The sequence below is a fragment of the Heloderma suspectum genome, chromosome 4, assembly GCF_057233095.1.
Source record: "Heloderma suspectum isolate Gila_16-S chromosome 4, 16-S_ref, whole genome shotgun sequence".
NCBI lineage: Eukaryota > Metazoa > Chordata > Lepidosauria > Squamata > Helodermatidae > Heloderma > Heloderma suspectum.
Window position 1 is genome coordinate 23672672 of NC_139461.1, and position 19545 is coordinate 23692216.

The 19545-nt window shown below is 41.4% G+C and overlaps 1 protein-coding gene across 4 annotated transcripts in view; it reads right to left on the reverse strand.

The window, feature by feature from the left end:
* SQLE (squalene epoxidase) overlaps nt 1-19545 on the reverse strand; it is a 37703-nt gene that overhangs the window by 12133 nt on the left and 6025 nt on the right. For 2 of the 4 annotated variants that reach the window (XM_084847972.1, XM_084847974.1), the window contains exons 3-8: nt 15378-15630; nt 13881-14061; nt 10203-10299; nt 6970-7083; nt 6477-6648; nt 1149-1244 (exon numbers count right to left, since the gene is read on the reverse strand). In XM_084847972.1, the coding sequence (XP_084704098.1) occupies nt 1149-1244; nt 6477-6648; nt 6970-7083; nt 10203-10299; nt 13881-14061; nt 15378-15630 (913 nt within the window). Of the gene's footprint in view, nt 1-1148; nt 1245-6476; nt 6649-6969; nt 7084-10202; nt 10300-13880; nt 14062-15377; nt 15631-15776; nt 15850-17147; nt 17442-19545 lie in introns of those variants that run through there. The other 2 variants (XM_084847975.1, XM_084847976.1) reach the window with 2 other exon arrangements.

Consider the following 19545-nt stretch of genomic DNA (forward strand, 5'->3'; position numbering starts at 1 on the left):
ATTATGGCATAAGCTTTCATAGACCAGAACCCACTTTCTCAGATGCATCTCTGGTTCGCAACACCTTATGCCACAATAAATCTGTTAGTCTTTAAGGTGCCACACAAGACAAATTGCATTTCCACCATCTAATGGATTTAAAGGGTGGATTGAAATTCTAATCGGATAGCTGAAAGGAGGGTCTATTTGGCCTCGGAAGCGTCTTCGGACAGCGCTGGCTCTTCGGCTTAGAAATGGAGATGAGCACCACACCCTAGTCGGACACGACTGGTTGGGGACACCTTTACCTTAGCTGGAGGTGAAACTGCAGTGGGGAGAGGAGGGGTGCATAGGAGCTGCAGTGAGATACGCAGCATGTGCAAGCTGATCAGGCAAGTGAAACAGTATGTGCATGTGCATGGACAGAGCGAACTTTCAGAACTTTGGTGAAAAATGGAATTTATCAGTAAATGCCAACTCTGAATGCCTTCATTAAATGTCTAATCATCAATTTCCTTATCATGTCCTCATAAACAAATATACATTTCCATGCCACAGATACAATGCAGAGAACAAACCTCATAATACACACATTCTTGACATTTCTCCCTGGGCCTCCTAAAATCTTACTAGTAAAATGTCAACGTTCATCAAGTTTCTGACATTTACTGTAGTCTGTTTATATGTATATAAGGCAGGTTCACCCAATGAAATTTCTAGACTGTGGTGGTGTACAACAGCTTTCCCCAACCTGGTGCCCTCCAAACGTTTTGTACTGCAACTCCCATCAGCCACAGCCAGCATGGCCAATGGCCATGGATAATGGGAGCTGTAGTCCAAACACTGGAGGATACCAGGTTGGGGAAGGCTGATGTGGAAGATCTAGTTTGTTTAGAAGGGAATTACCCTAAAGTTTGAGGAACAACCCCCTTGGCAAATGCAACAAAATTTCTGGCTGAGATCCAAACATCTATGCAAACCCAGGAGGCCTTTGGGTTTGTGTTCCTTGAACAAATGAACACGCTGTCTGAAACTGAGAGGTCTTTCAAAAGACACTCATGATATGGCATGGGACATGGGGTATTCTGTGCAATTCACAGAAAAATAAAGCCACTAATCCCACTGGCACTTAAGCCTCCAGCTTTTGATGCTCTCTTCTGCTCACAGACCTGATTTGTTAACAGGGGAAGGAGGCAAGAAGCTTGCTGGCATGGCCCTCAAACGATCATTCTGTAGAGCTATTAAGAAAGGCTCCTGTATGTGCCCTGTAAAAACAAACAAAAAGACAGTATTTCAGTCATTTCCAAACATTTGTCTTTTGACCAAGACTCAGAAGAGAAAACCAAACCACCTAGCGCCATGCTGCCCTCAAAAGTCATTAGGGAACAAAGGCAACTTGGCAGCCCGCTTACAGATCTCTGATGAGCCAAAGATCAACCTCAATCCCCTGAGAAAAATCACTTGAAGTCCATCCAAACAATTAGCACAAAAATGTAAACCTTTACCAGTGACTAGTCAAAGATGAGTGTTTTAAGCAGACATCTCAGAATGGTTGTTCAAACAGAGCTACCTAGAATTAAAAATTATGTAGATGGAGCAAGAAGCTCTGAGCAGCAAGTACCAGGAATATCTCCTGTGCATACCTGATTGAAATAACTGGGAGTTGTTCAAAAGCACAACTGTGGCCAACTCATGGCTGAATGAATGCATCTAGCCAGCGACAAGACAAAAGAATGAATAAATGGCATCGAACTAATTGTCCAAGCCATATTCAACAAGGGAAGTTAAAGTCCTCCAATCTCTGACTGAAGGGGAAATGTCTTGCTGGTTCTGAAGAGGACCCAGATGTTAAAAAAAAACCTCTCAAGCTTTCTTCATCTCCCTACCCCCCAGTTTTTTTTCAAAAGGACATTTGTTTGTCTTTCTTAAGTCATCCCCACACATATACACATAAGTGTATGCCACAGTCTGCTCATTAGGCCTCTGAAACTGGGACATACAACTCCAGGCTGCCCATCAGCAACAATTCTGCTTAATTTTTTTTTTTTTTTAAGACACTTTCCCAGTATATCTATTGGGGAAACAGGCTGTTGTGCAAGATTTCTCCTTAAGGTCACCTTGCATTTTAAGAGGTTCAGGAGTATACTGTATATTAAAAAGCACTCATCACAAAAATGTAACAACAATGAACCAGTCAGATGTAGTTTTACGTCCAATCTTTGTCATTTTGCCCCTGTCACTTTGTGACAAATGAGGAAAAGAGATGAGAAAATGGAGATTATGCCCCTATGCCTTTGTGAAATGATGCGTGCTTCGGAAAATAGACATGTAACTTACACCTCTTCAAGAAGGGACAACACATTGCCAAGTCCATTGCTGACCATGAAGAGGGTGTATTAGCCTCTACCACAATAAACAGGCTGTACTCTACCATCCTCCTCATTTCCTTTTTTTAAAAATACTTTATTCTATTTATCTTTATAAATGAAATAAACGGTACCAACAACCTAATCAGTAACTAGAATTTCCCAACAATACAGTATTCTTAAGAGGACACAGCAATAACAAATGAGAAAAAGAAAAGAAGAAAAGAAAAAAAGAAAACAGAAAAAGGAGAAGGGAGAAGGGAGAAGAAAGCACGAAAAAAATATAAAAAATTATTTATAAGGATTAAATTTAAACTCCATTACACAGAAACTTCAAATCCCATTCTACTTAAAAATTATACCTATAACATTGGCAATATTACAATTCAATACAGCATAAATAATCAACCTTACATTTCAATATCATATCCTCAGTCTTATAGCAAGGAAACAGGCCTACAATTCATTTCCAGTAACCATATATTGCCCTTCAGCTAACATATAATAGTAAAACTTCACAATTTAACCAGCCAAGAATCTTACTAACCAATCTCATAATAATGATAATAATAATAGTAATTAAAAAGGAAGGAGATTAAAAAGGATAAATAACAAATAACTACGAAATTTTATCATGTTATATAAAATAAAGCTTAAAAGCAATCTTACGACAATCACTAATGTATTTTGTACTAAATATATAAATGAGTGTGCACATTTCTATACACCCTCAAACAGTAAATTTAAGTACAGTATATCATATCCATTTTAAAAAGAAAGGATTTAAAGAAAAGAGAGAAAGAAAGAAAAATGGGAGGAAAAAAAAGGACAGATATATATGAGCAACTATCTCTGGCCTAGCCTGAATCTTACAGACTAAACATAACCAGTTAACAAAACATGTTTGTAGATTCCAGTTCATGGGGCTGGAACAGAAATCTCACGCGGTTTTCCATTGAGCCACGCCTCTGCCATTTCATGATTAAGAAATTTCTTCATCTGGCCTTCAGAAAAAATGCAATATGTAGCAGGATATTTTAAGTGATATTGTAAGTTCATTTGTTTTGCCAGATTTTTTGCCTTACTAAATTGCCTTCTTTTATCAGCAACTTCTTTGTTGTAATCCAGAAATAGCATAACTTTATCTTGTTTCCAAAAAAGATTTCCGCCCTCTCTTGCCAAATGCAAGATACAATTTTTTGTGGAGATTCTTGCAAGTTGTACTATAATCGTATAGCCAGTCCCTTTGGCATTTGATACATGGAATGCCTGCTCAATATCAAATGAATAATCAGATGGCACAGGGAGTATCTCATGCAGGAACTTATCTACAAAAGTAGACAAATTTACTCAGTAGGTAAATCTTTAATACATTTGCCCTGCGCACAAAAGCCTCCGAGAAATTCTGACAGAAAAATTGTTGAAAAAAGCTTGTGACGTAATCTCATTCCCTGCCACCCGATCTTGCAGTTCGTTAACCTTCGCCTCCATTTTTTGCCAAGAAGTGCTAATTAAATTCACAGGCCCTTGCAGGGCAGTGATGGAATTTTGAATTGTATCCAACCCCTTAGCCTGTTCAGCAAATTGTGAAGATAAAGTTTTTATCAGAGCAAGTAACTTCCCTCTATCTTCGGTTTTTGAAACCTTTGCCAAAGGAGGTATGGGGGGAGTAGGCGGAGATCCTTTTTTTCGTCTTGATGTAGCCATCCTTCTCTTCAAACAGATTTTGCAGGTCCTCAAATATTGTTGATATTTCTTAATCCATTCCTCAAATATTGTTGGTATTTCTTAATCCACAAACTACAATGGAGCACGTCAGCCCTAACTTCTCCTACTTAGATAGGAGGTTCAAAACAGCTTTGAGTGATGATTAAGCTCTGGCAGACTAGCCCCGGAGTCCAGCCCCCCCGCTACGACGGAGAGAGAGCTGTTCTTCGAAAACTTCATCCAGACGCTGCTCCTGCCTCCCCTTTTCATTCCAGGGGAGAGATGAAAAGGTATTTCAACCTTTTAAAAAGCTGTTTGAGATAGCGTCCCGCGGAGGCTTCGCGGAATGCTGCAAGGGCAGCATTGGCTCCAACCGGAAGTCCATCCTCCTCATTTCCCAGTCGCTGTTACCTCCCCATCATAGCCACCTGGGGCTAGAAACACGAACATTTGCTAGGACTGAGCTGGCAAGACCGCGGACACTTGCTATAGCAAGAAGATAATTCTGCTTATGGGCCTCAACTCTATGTGTGTTGGTTTAGTCATTTACAGAATCCCCTTGTTTCTCTCTCACATGCCCGTGTCTCTATCAATCAGCACTAAAAGTTGTAGTACAGAATGAAGATGTGGGTTCTGGGAACAGACTATTCTCCTGAGCAGTGATTTTTGACCTATGTTCCAAGGAATACAGATGTTCTTCCATGAGAAGACTGGTAATACCAGACAAGTTTCCCTGGAAGACATTTGCCCACTGCTAACATTTGCCCAGAGTCCCCTGCTAACTCTGTTAACTCTCCTCCCTTGGATGGTGACATTTCCATGGTCCTGAATAGTAATCCAGGTATACAGGGTACATTCTCCCCAGTTGGGCTAATAGTAGCTGAGTGGGAAGGGATTTATATCAGAGAAAGGGCAGAGGGAGAAAAGAGTTAAACGCTCCTTCCCTAGCACCACTCGCCCAATCTGAGGCGAGGCAGGGAGGCTCCTTAGTGGCTCCGAACTAAAAATAAATCCATGGGAGATCCAGCCATGGATCTCCCAGTTTCTCATCACGTTTGACCCTCAGATATTAGGTAGCATCAAATGTTTGTTAGTCCTAGTTATAGTAGATCCACTGAAATGAGTGGGACTTAATTTAACCTTAGATACTACCCATATTCCTATAATTGTGCTCTGCAATTCATTAGAGGAAGTTGTCTGCAGTCTTCCAGAGCTGTCCAAGGTCTTATGGCTCAAAGCAGGGATGCTGCCCTGGTTCGTATGTACATTGAAACAGGAGCGTGATAGTGAAGTGAAGGAGTGTGTGAGCATTTCTCCTCTAGCATGCAGATAACCTAAAGTACGAAACAGGCCAATTGTGTGAGTACCCAATTGCACAGAGGATTGGTTGATGTGATTTTCCTCTGCTTTTTTTGAAGGGGGAGGAGAAATCACATGAATTAGATCGCCGAGCAGTAGACCGTAACCACTTGCATAATGAAGGGGAAAGGCTTCTATCACTTCTCCAGCAAGCTACTGCAGTGCTACCATATGAGGGAAGGTTACAACAACTGGGATTGTTTAGCTTGAAAAAAGGAGAGTAAGAGAAGACATGATAAGAGGTGTACAAAATTATGCATGGTGTGGAGAATGTGGATAGGGAGATATTTTTCTCCCTCCCTCATAATACTAGAACCCAGGTCATCCAATGAAGCCGATTTGTGGGAGATTCAGGACAGATCAAAGGAAGTGCTTCTTCACAAAGCGCATAGTCAAACTATGAATTTGCTACCACAAAATGTAGTGATGGCCACCAATTTGGATGGCTTTAAAATGGGGTTAGATAAATTCCTGAAGGAGAAGGCTATCAAAGGCTACTAGTCCTGATAGTTATGTGCTACCTCCAGTACCAGAGACAGTATGCCTATGTACACCAGTTGCTGGGGAACATGTGGCTTCCTGATTGACAGCTGATTGGCCTCTGTGTGAACAGAGTCCTGATAGTTATGTGCTACCTCCAGTACCAGAGACAGTATGCCTATGTACACCAGTTGCTGGGGAACATGTGGCTTCCTGATTGACAGCTGATTGGCCTCTGTGTGAACAGAGTGCTGGACTAGACGGACCCCTGGTCTAATCCAGCATGGCTTGTTTTATGTTCTTACCACATACTGAATGTAGGAAGTGGGACTCTGTCTCTCTTCCCCTAATCTCCTAACAACCTGCTCCTCAGCTATCAGCCACTTGGTCTCACTACAGACATCTGGTGTTCTGCCCAGTACTCTCGTGGCCCAACAAGCCTAAACAGGACCCATTGGTCCATCCCATTTGGGCAACTGAACTATTCCAATCACAAGGCAATCTAGCATCAAAAGAAATACATATACATAAACTCAAGCGGTAGAGCATGTCAGTAATATTGACTTCCTATGCACATATTTTTACCTGGTAGCTGTGGATAAATCTTTTCAACCATGTATTCTTTAAGGTCCTTTGGCATTTCACCTCGAATGTCAACAAGGACTCGGGTTTCGTTGGAAGAAATCTGGTAGATAAGTACTGGACTAGGATTCCCCAAAACAAGTTCAGCATAGTTGGCTTTAAACTGAGGTGAATTCTGTACAGACAGAGAGAAGAAGAATGTTATTGAAGGTGACCGCCTTTTCTAAAAAAATTCCTGCTCTGCCATAAATTCAATGGATAGTTTTCAGCAAACTACGAACACACAGGCTCATTTCACAATTAAAATGACAGCAACAGTCACTTATGTCAGAAGTTGTTGTGAGGATGGATGAGATAAATATTATAAGAGGACACGAATGACAATAACACTAAAAACTTAAATGGGACTACTTTGAAATATGCATCTTGATCACTGTATCTGCTTTAAGCATCCAAATTGGATAACAGCACACCTAGCTTTTTTGGGAATACTTACCTTCAAAAGGCATCCTACAAAATGAGATGGGACTCTAACTTTGCTGGAGATTAGATGTTTCCTAAACTTGGAAAAGAGACCATCAGCAACAACTGTGAGGGGTGCATGGAGCTCCTGCAAAACAAAGGGATTACAAGAAAAGGCAATAAACAAGTTAAACAGTGCCATATTTCACTTCCTGAAACCATTCTAGCCCCACTTTAGTTTTCAATGCCATTTTAAAGTTTGCCAGTGTACTTAACATTTTGCAGCACTTCTGGCAGCAGCATGCTATGATGTCTTTTAACACCAAATAAGAAGCATGCCTAAAAAAAGAAGTTATTTTTTCCTCCAGTAACAATATTGTGAATCTGATACCATGTACTGCATGCCTTTTGGGGACCCAAAGCTGCCCCTTGCAAGGTGTACCAACCCAACATGTGAATGGCGTAGTCTGATGTGCACTGAATGCACATCAAACCGTCATCAAAACTTGCAGGCCAATCAATCAATACCCATGTAGTTACTGTAGGAGTGATACTGGATTTGGATTCATATCCTTTGCTATATATTCACATTAAATTTGATATTAAAAGCCTACAATGTCCAAAATTCAGTCTGACCTGAAGTTTCTAGCCTTCCTTGCTGACAACTTACAGAATTCTACATATTTCTACCAAGCACACAAAGTATGTTGTCTTTCATAATCAACATTTCCTTCAAGTTATATCAAGAGACTGGCTTATATCAAGAAACTGAATATTACTGCACTGAAAAGAGGTTATTATGGCTGTTCTTGCAAAAGCGATTTACAGAGCAATCCTATGGCCAGGGCTCCAACCTCAAAGCCAATAAACCATGCTCCCTGCCCCCTCCCCCTCATAGCAGGCACAGAGAGAACCACGTCCACTACCTCTCCACACTCAAAACCTGAGCGCGGAGATGAGGAAAAGAGGGTGGCCCCAGGGGCAGGAAGGGGAGGAGACTGGGGAAGCTGCCTTATGCAGCTTCCTATGCTCACCTCAGCCTCCTTGCCTCCTACTCTGAAGTGCCACAAGCTCCAGCATTAGGATACTTGGCAGACTACCAACATAGGATTGCGCCCTAGGGCAAACTCCTATGCATGGAACTCAAGGCAGGATAAATGGGGTTCCCAGGTAATCTCCCATCCAGGCACTGAGCAGACTTGGACTTGCTTAGATGCAGCATGTGCTGTCAGATCGTGCCCTTTAGCTATTCTAGCTAAAGTTCATGAAACATCCCATTGAAAAAAATGAGACATCTTCTGAAAAAATGAACTTAGAACCTGCTACTGATAAGATTAATTAGGGCTGTTAGGAAAGATGAGCTGGTCAATATGGCATGTATATGTCTCCTGCTTAAGAGACATATACATACATGAGACTTGTGCTAATTTATCAAGAGTATTTGTTGATCATTGTTCTCTACATTGTGTTTCCTGCAAGCACAAGATATAGACACACACACACACACACACCCCTCTATCTTAGAAGCTGAGTCATATACTAGGCTGATACATTGTGTTTCTCCTCTACACTGAGACTCTTGGTTTTTTTTTTTATTATAAACCCACTTGGGTTCTTGTGAAAGGTTGAACAGCAGAATAAAATGAATGAATAAAAAGCAATACTTTGGCAGCTTGCTCCTCAAAGTGCTACATAGGTGAGAAGCAGGTCCATGAAAATTTACAGAAAACTTTATCTTGATTGGCTTATTCTAAATTGAACCTTTCTCACCTCTCTTCACCTTCTCCCACCAATAGCACATACTATGTGTTGAGGGCCTTTCCTGAACATAACTCTGTCCAATTTTCCCCTAATGTTGTTAGGCACCATACAGAGAAGCAAACTTTGAGGAAGTGGAACACATATTGGAAATTCAGACCTCCCTGCTTTGTCCCATTCTTCCCACCAGCAATACCCGGCCCAAGCCCTTTCTGTCATTAGGCCAGAAGTGTTGAATCTCTTTCAGCCTGGGAGCTGAATTCAGTTTCAGAGAAGCTCTTGAAGACTGCATTCCAGTGGTGGGCAGAGTTGAAGGCAAAGGGAGTGGGGCCAAAATACCAAAAACAAAAAAATACCAGCACATTTTAGCTTAAAGCTCTTACTGTCAGTAACTAGATGCCAGACCCTTGCAAGAGGAAAAAAGGCGGGATATAAATGCAATAAATAAATAAATAAATAAATAAGCAAGCAAGCAAGCAAGCAAGCAAGCCTTAGGAGAAGCATTTCAATCTTTTAGAATGGGGAAAGGCTGCACAAAAGCCAGGAGCCCACCGAAAGATTGGGGTTGGGGGAAAGAGGATGGGGCCAGGGAAGGGGAGAGCCAGATTTGACCATGGGCCTGAGGTTCCCTACACTTGCATTAGGCCATCAGTACTGAACAATTTACTCTCAAGCAGCTAGAATATTTGTCAATATTCCATGTTATAACAGTTTAGCATATGGCTATGGAGGATTTATGGAGGCAGCAGCCAGACTGTGTTTTCCTTGCTGTTTTGTCACTTTAAAAAAAATCCTATGACTTTGAGGACAAGTTTGCAAAACTACTATTTCCCCCACAAATCTGTATGTTCTGCGCTAAGTGCCCTAAAGCAGCGGTCCCCGACCTTTTTGGCGCCAGGGACCAGTCCAATTTTTCCATGGACCGGGGGGGGGGGGGTTCCCACTGGTGGACTTCCAGCCGCTGGGACACAAATGGCGTCTGCTATGCGGCCGCCATTTGCATCCCTATTCTTTGCAGTAATCAGCTACGTAAAGATTTACATAGCCTATTACTTGCAGAACAGGGACACAAATGGCGTCCGCATAACGGCCGGAGCCGGTCGGCAGGTCTGCGGACTTGCCGTGGAGCAGAGCTGGCCGGGGCTGGCGAGGATTCCGGGGGGTGGGGAGGGACGGATCACCCCCCCCCCACGGACCCAAGGTGAGGGGGTTTCACACACCCCTGCGGCCCAGTTGCTGACAGGCCATGGACTGGTCCGCAGCCCGGGGGTTGGGGACCCCTGCCCTAAAGCGATATCCACACTGTGAAAGGTGGAGATCAGAAATATACAGACTAATAATAATAATACCAAGTCATCTAATCTGATCCTAGATTTTTAGTGATCTCATTGTGCTTATTTATTTGGTTATGGTTACAATAATTATGTCTTGCTTTAATTTGGCATAGGATCACCTCAACCAGAAAAATTAGAATATTTGGCCACCCTTCTAGAAAATCTTGGGTCTCACCTTTGTGTCACCAGTTTCTTTATCTTTGTACAAAATTCCAACTACACATTCATCTTCTTCAAGCAATTGCACCACGGTCCCTTCGATGAATTTTGTACTGAAAAAAAGTAGACACCTTATAAAAAAAGTACATACAAGTACCGTGGTTCAAATTACATAGGGTTGCAATTTGAGCAGTTATTTCCTCCTAGAGGAGCACCCTATATTGTAATAGGCGAAAACGTGCTTCTGTGAACAGAACCAACTGCAGAGGCTGTCTTCCTGCTCCTGAGGGAGAGGATGGACCCATAATTATGATCTTCCTTAGTCCTATCCCCTGTGCCAGACTGGAAAGAGCAGGTAAGGGGACAAAGAAGGGGAGGAGAGATACTAGAAACACACTGGGCCAGTTCACACATCACACTAAGCCATTGTGGGTTAATTAACCCACGGGGCTTTGCACTATGTGCTGGCCACCATTTTGAATATACAAGCCACAGCACATCCACACGCTATGGTTTATGATGTCATGCAAACCCGAGTAGCATGGGTTATGCAAGGGTTACACATAGCCCTAAAACAACCTAGAAGCACAACACAAAATATACAGGAATCTGATCTCAAGGTTCCAGAGTGAAATTTTAGGTGGACAGGCTTCTTCTGCTACATCTATTCCGATCAGCCACTGCTGAAGGGGGAACGCAAGACAATTGCTGTTATGCTAGCACACTCTCCACAGTAATCAGATCTGTACAGATGTGGCACAATAATTACATATAGAGCCCCACCCACAAGGTCGGTATAAATATTTATAAGAGATCACAGGGCTGTGGGAGGAAAGGGCAGGTTGGGAAGGCAGGGAAGGAAAAAAGCAGGCATCAGATGTGTCAAATCCTCTCTTTTTATTGTTTTTTTTAAATTACGTCCAGTTTTTTTCAAAAAGAAACTAGAGCTGCTTACAACACAAAATAAAGTCATATTATAGCAATAAAAAACAAATTACAAAAAAATAAAAAGAATGGCATAAAACAGCAAAATAATCAATCATGCCATCAAAACTAAAGCAACAGCAAATCAAAAACGAAGGGGGAACCAATCAGTGTTGGGGTTAGGCTGGCTTCCCAAGGGAGGGCATCACAACCTGCCATAGTTCAGCTGGTGGGGGAACCTGGAGAGAGCCTCAGATGTTGAAAGAAACATTTGGGGATGAACATACGGCAGGAAGGCAGTCCTTCAGGTTACCAGATCACAAGCCATTTAGGGCTTTAAAGGCAACTATCAGCACCTTCAGTAGCTAACCAGTGCAGATTGAACTTTGCTGAGGTGCTATGTTCAAGTCATATGTTCTCATACCAGGGACTTGTTCTGCCAAAAAGCTTGATCACCACTGCTAGGCCAGAGGATTTGACATATTCCATCCCTTTCCTTAATCCCTAAGCAAGACTGACTCAAGAAAACTTGCAACTAGCCTACCCAGAGGATTGGACTGTTCATGATTCAGTATAAACCTGTGCTGTGAGGTACATGGGAGAGGTATGTCTAAACACTATCTAAAATCATAGGTAATTATGAAGAATTGAATCCTCATCACAAAGATGATCTCTTGCAAATACCACCTTTGGAAGAGGAGCATTTTTTTTTAATCTGAGATTTTTAGGACAGCGTGAGGGGCATTACGTGGGAAGGTGATTTGGATTTGGGCTACAGGCAGTAGGAGGGGGGTCAACCCCTTACCTTGAATCATGGCCCTTTTCCAAATTTTCCCCAAGCTACTAGCCAAGGAGGGGAAAATATAGAGACATAATATGGGTGCCTATATGTTTTCCCATCCACAGCTAATAGCAGCTCCATGAGAGTGATTTGCATCAGGCAATCAATGTGAGGCGAAGGCTTGAACTTCCCTTTCCCCCCATCTATCTATCTATCTATCCTGCCTTTTTTCCTCTTGCAAGGAACTCAAGGTGGCTTACATTCTCCTCTTCCTCTCCCTCTCCATTTTATCCTCACAACAACAACCCTGTGAGATAGGTTGGGCTGAGAGTCTATGACTGGACCAAAGTCACCCAGTGAGCTTCCATGGCCAAGTGGGGACTAGAACCCGGATCTCTCAGCTCCCAATCCAGCAGCAGCAGCAACAACAACAACACACCTTAACATCATGTCTAGTTTGTTCCTAGTTCAATTAAAAGCAAAACTTTTTGCAGACTGGGGAAAATGCAAGTTTCAAGCTCAGCTGCAACAGTTCAATTCAGGGGAAACATTGCATGCCCTTATCATACTTTTATTTGGAGCTTATTCCGCCTTTTCCTCCCAGGAGGGAAAACACCTATTTTTTTTTCCAGTTTCCAAATGTCACTATTGCACAAGAGATGGTATCTAGTAGGACCTTGCGTTAAATACTTATTATATTTATAACCCTATCAATTTAAACAATTACAAACACTATTAAATAGTATTAGAAGAAGAGCTTGTTTGGCTTCATACTTTGTGCAGCAAACACAACTGCCATAGGCTCACCAGAGTTACACTGGTGTTTCCTGCAGCAAACACCTACATACACAAGTCTGGGAAATCTGGTCCCATAAAGGTTCCCAGATTCATGCACATGGATGTTTCAAAGACACATACGTGTCATGATAATTATTATTTCTACCCACAATTAAGTGCTTTACCATTAAAAAATACAAAAGGCCCTGCTCAAAGGTTTATGATCTAAAAGACATGACAAATGAAGGAAGAGGGAAAAGGAGGAAGTTAAAAGGTCAACAAGGAAAAATCAACAGTGAAAGAAAATCAGTTTGGGAAACCTGAGAAAAGAGACCATTCTTGAAAAATGATTTCAGCTTAAAACTTAAGATGTTGCCCGTGTGCTGCAGAAAATACCGATTTTACAGCAGGAGACATGCAGCCATTGTATTTGCTGGATGAAATGTGTAAGCTGCCCTGGGAATTTGATTGAAAGGTGGGGTATAAATCCCTATAATAAGCACATAAATAAATATTTTTAAAGTTTAGTTAATTAAATCAAGCAAACACTGGTTTTAAGTGGTAGGACTACAAACTAGAACTGTATGGGTTGCTTTTTTAGGCCATTTTGGTGCGGGTGCGTTACTGTGATTGGGAAAGAAAAAAGAATATATTAAATATGAGTGTAGCAGCTTCATTTATTAAACTGAAAGCTCTCACACAATTCTTTCAATATTTCAAAAATGCACCTATGTTAAATTTCAGGTGATATGCACATTTAATTGATTAATCTACTGAAAGCCCAAGTGCTTATGCACTTGAGTTGTTTCCAGGAAAACCCTAACCTCTAGGTGACTCAACATGGAAGCCTTTTCAAATTATAAAAAAAAAGAATGTCTTATTCCTTTCTTTCAGGTTTCAGTGTGTCAAAAATGACAAAAAGTAAGAATGCTTGGTTGGGTGGTGTAGTAAAAATGTTTCCGGGCTAGCAATTTCTGCAAATTTACTTGCAAGACTGTATGAAGACCAATACACTCTTGATGGCTAAGATGAATCCTCTAGCTGATATTATATAATAAAAGTGATGACCAAGTAAAAGAAACAAGAGGGGGACAATAAAAAAAAAACAAAAACAAGCAAAATGGAAGGATGCACCTCCATCAAACAATGCATAAGTTAGGCCTGTAATGCTAACTTACTAGGCATCTTATTATTTTAGGTTGCCATACTTACTTGGATTCTGCCATGGCTGCCCTTCGGAGACCCATGATGAAACGCCCATGATGGAATGCTCTTCCACTGTGTATTTGGCCATCTGCCATGGTAGGGTAAGGAATTTCAACCTCCGATTTGCTTTCTAAGTCATGAACTATATAGCCGTTAATTGTGTGGCTATCGATCCCTTCCACTGCCTCTGCAAAATAAGTGTCAATGTATTATGAAAGAAGGAACCAGAAAAACATATGCACCCACTAAGTGCTTATTACTACATATACAGCAAGGATAGATGATGGAAGGCCTCCCCAGCTTGAGAAAATATTTTGTGCAGTCTTCTTAGAATCCTGAGAATTTAAGGTTGCCCCGCACCACGGAAGAACTGTGAAAAGCATTTTATCATTTTCAAAAAATACTTTTCTGGCTTTTATAGCTGCATAAATACATTTGAAAATGCAATGACAAAAATTGTAGGGCCAGAAGCTAGTAAAGACATACACTATGGTGGGATGTCGGAGAAGGCCTTCTCCGCTGTGGCACTCTGGTTATGGAATGCCCTCCCCTTGGAGGCCCAAATGGCGCAGACACTGGTCTCGTTTTGGCACCAAGTAAGAACATGGCTTTTTACCAAAGCCTTTGAGGGCTAAATGCATTCCCTAGCACATTGTTTTAACTGTTTTATTGGTCTGGATTTTAACTGATATTAGCTTGTTTAATAGTTTAATATGTTTTCAGGTGTTTAAATTATTTATTGTTTTATACTGTTTACATTTATTTTATTTGTACGCTGCCCTGAGATCTTAATGATATAGGGCAGGATAGAAATGTTTTAAATAAATAAATACATAAAATAGTGTGAGAACACTAGCTGCTGTAGCTTTACTGAAGCTAGGTCGGTGTGGCACAGTTAGCAATCTGTACAGGATCTCCATGTAAAAGAAGGATGTAGATATAATAATTTAGAGGGAAAACACTTACAAAATTTTTTCTGCTCCATGATGCTCTGCTTGCTAAATGCCTAGTCCTTCAGGCCTAGAAAGCTAAGACACTGCTAGGCATAAACAGGTAGTATAATTACATGTTTTAGCTGGTGACCACAGAACGGATAACATTCAGACTGAGAGATACCTCTCACATTTGCACAAAAATCTCTGGGATGAGGTATTGTTTCTTCACTTCTGGATCTAGAAGTCTTCCCCCTGTTTGCTTTGTCCTCTCACCCTCTCTATTTCCCTGATTTTTCTCCCTTCTTTTGTCAAGGTTAATATAAACTATAGGGGTAAGATAGGGGAAGGAGAGCTTAGGCTGTATAGTCATTGCAGCCTGAAAGCCAACAGACGGGCAGGGTGTGTGTGTGTGTGTGTGTGTGTCTGTTTATATTCTTATCTTTGTTATAGAAGGTGCAGCTGAAAGAATTCAGGATCTCCACTGAATTATTTTAAAAAATTGAGGCAATGGACACATCAGAGCAAGACCTATTAATCAAAGACTTGGGTTTTATCATCATTGACATACCTTCCAGGTCCAAGTCTTTCAGAGCATTGTACCCCCCAGGCTGTAACAGTTCTCCAACTATCCTGTCAGGTTCTTTCAAATCCCTCTCGATTACCGTCACTTTCCTTCCATCCCTTGCGAGCACTGCTGCCATTGCAGAGCCGAGTACACCAGACCCCACAATGATAACTTCTGGATCATACTGAGGAGTGAGTGTTGAAGCTGTAGCGGACTCATTTGTGGTCTCAGGTGAGATATTGACACCTCTTCTGCCCTGTGTAAAGATGAAGTTAAAAACAGGACAAAAAAGATGCATTTATAAGCTGCTGTGATGAGTGCTAACTCCAGGCATATGGATTTATCACAGCTTTAGTCCCATTCACTTCAAGGAGTTTAATAACTTGGATCACAAAATACCACCTGAGCACAGCATATGAAGGGAAGAATTCTGAGCATATGCCCAAGAAACTCTCCCTAAGAAATTCCAGATTCCATATAAGGAGTTGCACAACACCACTGAGACAGATCCATGGCCCCATCCCATTCAGTTTCCCAGAAAAGTGTTGTCTTGCCAACCAATTGCAAACCCAAACTTCTGTTTCTTTTACTTGCTACATTCAGGACTAAGGTAGGCATAACTCACAATAAGTGTGTGACTGCTGCTGAATAAAGCAATCACATAACTAACTCTCCACCACCCCTTCTGTATTATCTCAAAGAATATGTTCCCATGTTGTGGTTTCATCATACTGCAAGTTTCCAGGCCGCTCAACAGCTTCAGCCAGTGATGCAAAATGAGGCCAAGGAAACATAGAACTCTATGGCATCACAACATGAGACAAGTCCTACAGAGGGGGAGCTAAACAGGCTCAGCAGAACTTGAGAAGGTCTGGTGGGCCTTTTTTTTTTTACTTTTCATTCCTGTAACCTCTGTTCTCAGGTTCTTGGCTATTTTAGATCAGGGTTGGGGAACCTCCAGAATATGGGCCTCGCAGATTCCCCATCTGGCCCACAAGTAGGGACATCGGGGAAATCTGCAACGGAATCAGATGACTGGATTTCTATAAATCCAACCCACTGATTCTGCAGCAGACCGGCTTTTGCCAAGTTGCACAGATTCCATGGACTTACAGACCTTCTTTTACTTTCCGGAATTCTACACAAATTTAGTCATATAAAAATATGTAAAATGAAAAAAAACACTGGCGGAAATGGGCATTTCCCCCATAGGCTAAATCATAAAAATGAGCATTTGGGGGGATCTGCACATTTTAAGAGGGATTCGCACATTTTCGCAAGTGCTAATTTGCACAAATTCAGGAAATTGGGGAAAAACGATTCCATCAATGAGTGGACAATGGAACAAAAGGCACCCATCAATCCACAAAACGCAGACGGAACCGGTTTTACAAAATCCATCCATCCCTACCCGCAAGCTTCTTTTGCTCTGAACACTGATCAGAGGTAAGAGTGATTTAAAGCTTAAAGCAATTCAGCTTTAAATAGCCTGCAAAGAACTGAGCTGTTGCAAATAATCTGCTTTAGGTAATTATAGGGAAATTCCAACTACTGTCATTTGTCAGTCATTGCTGCTCTAGTTATACATAGTTTACATAAGCCAGTTCCTTCACAACTCTGACAGCTTAATGAAGGATTTAGTACTGCCTTGCTAGTATTTCCTTCCTTCAGACAGGTACTAAGACATGCCCTCAAGCATGTTTAGCAGCTATGAAGGTAAGCAGCAGAACAACACATGCTTTACATGAAGATGGTCCCTGGTTCAATCCCTACCATCAAAGAATCAGGTAGCAGGTTACATAAAGACTTCTGCCTGAGATCCTTCATTGCGGTTGCCAGTCAGAGTAGATAATATTGGGCTAGATGGGCACATAGTCTGATCTGGTATAAGGCAACATCCTAAGTAATGGGAGTCACAGAAGAAACAGCAAATTCCACTCATGCTATTTCAAATAGCAACAGCATCTCAGGCCTAGGGAGTAGGAAGAATCAGGAGCTGCAGATAATCAAGTTGCCCATGTGAGGAAATACCCCATCCCCCCAGGGACTAAAACTCTGGCATTACCCTGCCCTGGTTGCTAGGTAGCACACATGGGGGGCGCTATTCTCCACTACCCTCTCCATGGAACTTTCAAGCAGTTAAAACAGCTACAGCACCAATATCTAAGGCTTGAGGATTGGACATTTTCCATCATCGTCACTCCAGAGGCTTAATAAATCAACAGTGCCTTTGAAAATAACCTTATTATGTGTTCGTTCTCCCTTATTGACAGCTGCCTTGGAGGCCTATTGTTAGGCAGAAAAGTAGGATATAACTATTTTAACTAAAATATATAAACCTCACTGACATGTATATAGTGTTTTCAGTGCTCAAAGCACATCATGTACATTATCATAATAATCTCCACAAGAGCCCTGTAAGGGAGACCAGTAACCTTCTCCCCATAAGCAGATGGGAGGGCTGAGGCAGAGACAGCAGCTTGGCTGGGGCAATGGCCAAGATGAGTTTTGAACCAGCAAACTCCCAGATCACAGCTTAGCTAGCCTTAGCAACTACACCAGCTTTCATACAAATTATATAAATGTACTTGATGTACATATCAAGTACTTTCCCCCCACACACACACCCATAGCTGCAGGCTCCATCAGGGTTTCTGAAACTCCACTAAGTCTTTTCCACATTTTAGACTATCAATAAGGATTCAGCAAGCAAATATTTAGCTGCTGGAATAACTGTATCAGAATTCACTCAACTGTCAACTACTTCACTTGTTTTGGCCCCAACAATCATGTACTTCATGCTTTGAACCTGTACTTCATGCTTTGTAGCAATGGGGTTGGATCCAGACTGTCATACTTAGAGTAGATGCACTGAAATCAATGGGACAAGTTAATAAAGACTATATTGTCCCATTGATTTCAATGGGTCTGCTGTACAGATGACTAAGTCATGATGTAATCCATTGCCTGGTCTGCAGATAGAGCAGAATGAGGTGCTGAAATCTTGAGGTGGTAGAGATGCTAACTCTCCCAGGTTAAAAAACAAACACCACAAAACCCCTCTGCAAGTAGAAAACTAACACAAGAAACAGGCTAGAACAGAACATTTTGTCCTGATATGCTAGCATCTTTACTTTCAGAGATTTTGTTTTAACATGGGGAAGGGTTATAAACAAGCATTAATTAGCAGCCTGAACTGGTAGATTTCACTACACCAGCTCATTGGGCTCCATCTGCAAACCAAACCCATCACCTTCTCCTCTACAGTTCTTTTTTTCTAAATTATCCATTCACTCAATGTCCCTGCTCCCTCTTCTTTGAACTGATCCAGACTTTATTTAAAATAATTTATACCCCACCTTTCCATTAAAAATGCTCAAGACGGCTTACAAAAAAAAATTAAAACAGTGAAAGATAAAACAGTATTTTTTTAAAAAGCTCTTTTTTAAAGCATGCAGAAAAGTACCCACGTTTCAATGGCACAATGCACAAACAGGTACAGTCAATTCTAAAAGCTGCATGCACATTGAAACAATGAGATCTGCCTCCAATAAACATGGAAATGGTGATAAGCTTCCATGTTTATTATACAGAAATTCAGCCATTTAAAAGTGCAAATACTATTCAGAATGGATGGTGCTGCACATGTATTTTACCATTTAAACTCTGCTAGTTTTTATACTCAGTAGCATATATTAAATCAGCCTTCCCCAACCTGATGCCCTCCCAATGGGACTACAATTCCCATTATTCCTGACTATTGGCCATGCTGGCTGGGGCTAATAGGAGCTGAAATTCAAAGCATCTGGAGGGCACCAGGTAGGGGGAAGACTGTATTAGGTGAATAGGCAAAGGACCAGGGAAGGAACCAGTAGATCCATCACCTGCTTGACTGGTGGGTATAAACAGAAAGTTCATTCTCCAGGGTGCAGCCTGGCAACCCTAACAATAAAATCGTTAAAATGTGAGAAAGAAATTCACCAGAATTTATCTGAGCACATGTACACTGCATCTATAGGTCATGGGGAAATCACTCTATTGGGCCTTGTCTTCCTGTGGGTATTATGTAGGTTTTCTTCTTATTAACATTTTTTCTTTTACATATTACAAGTGACAGGATTCTTTATGAAATGCTATGGATAGTTTTTACTCTTTAAAGAAAAGGGTAGAT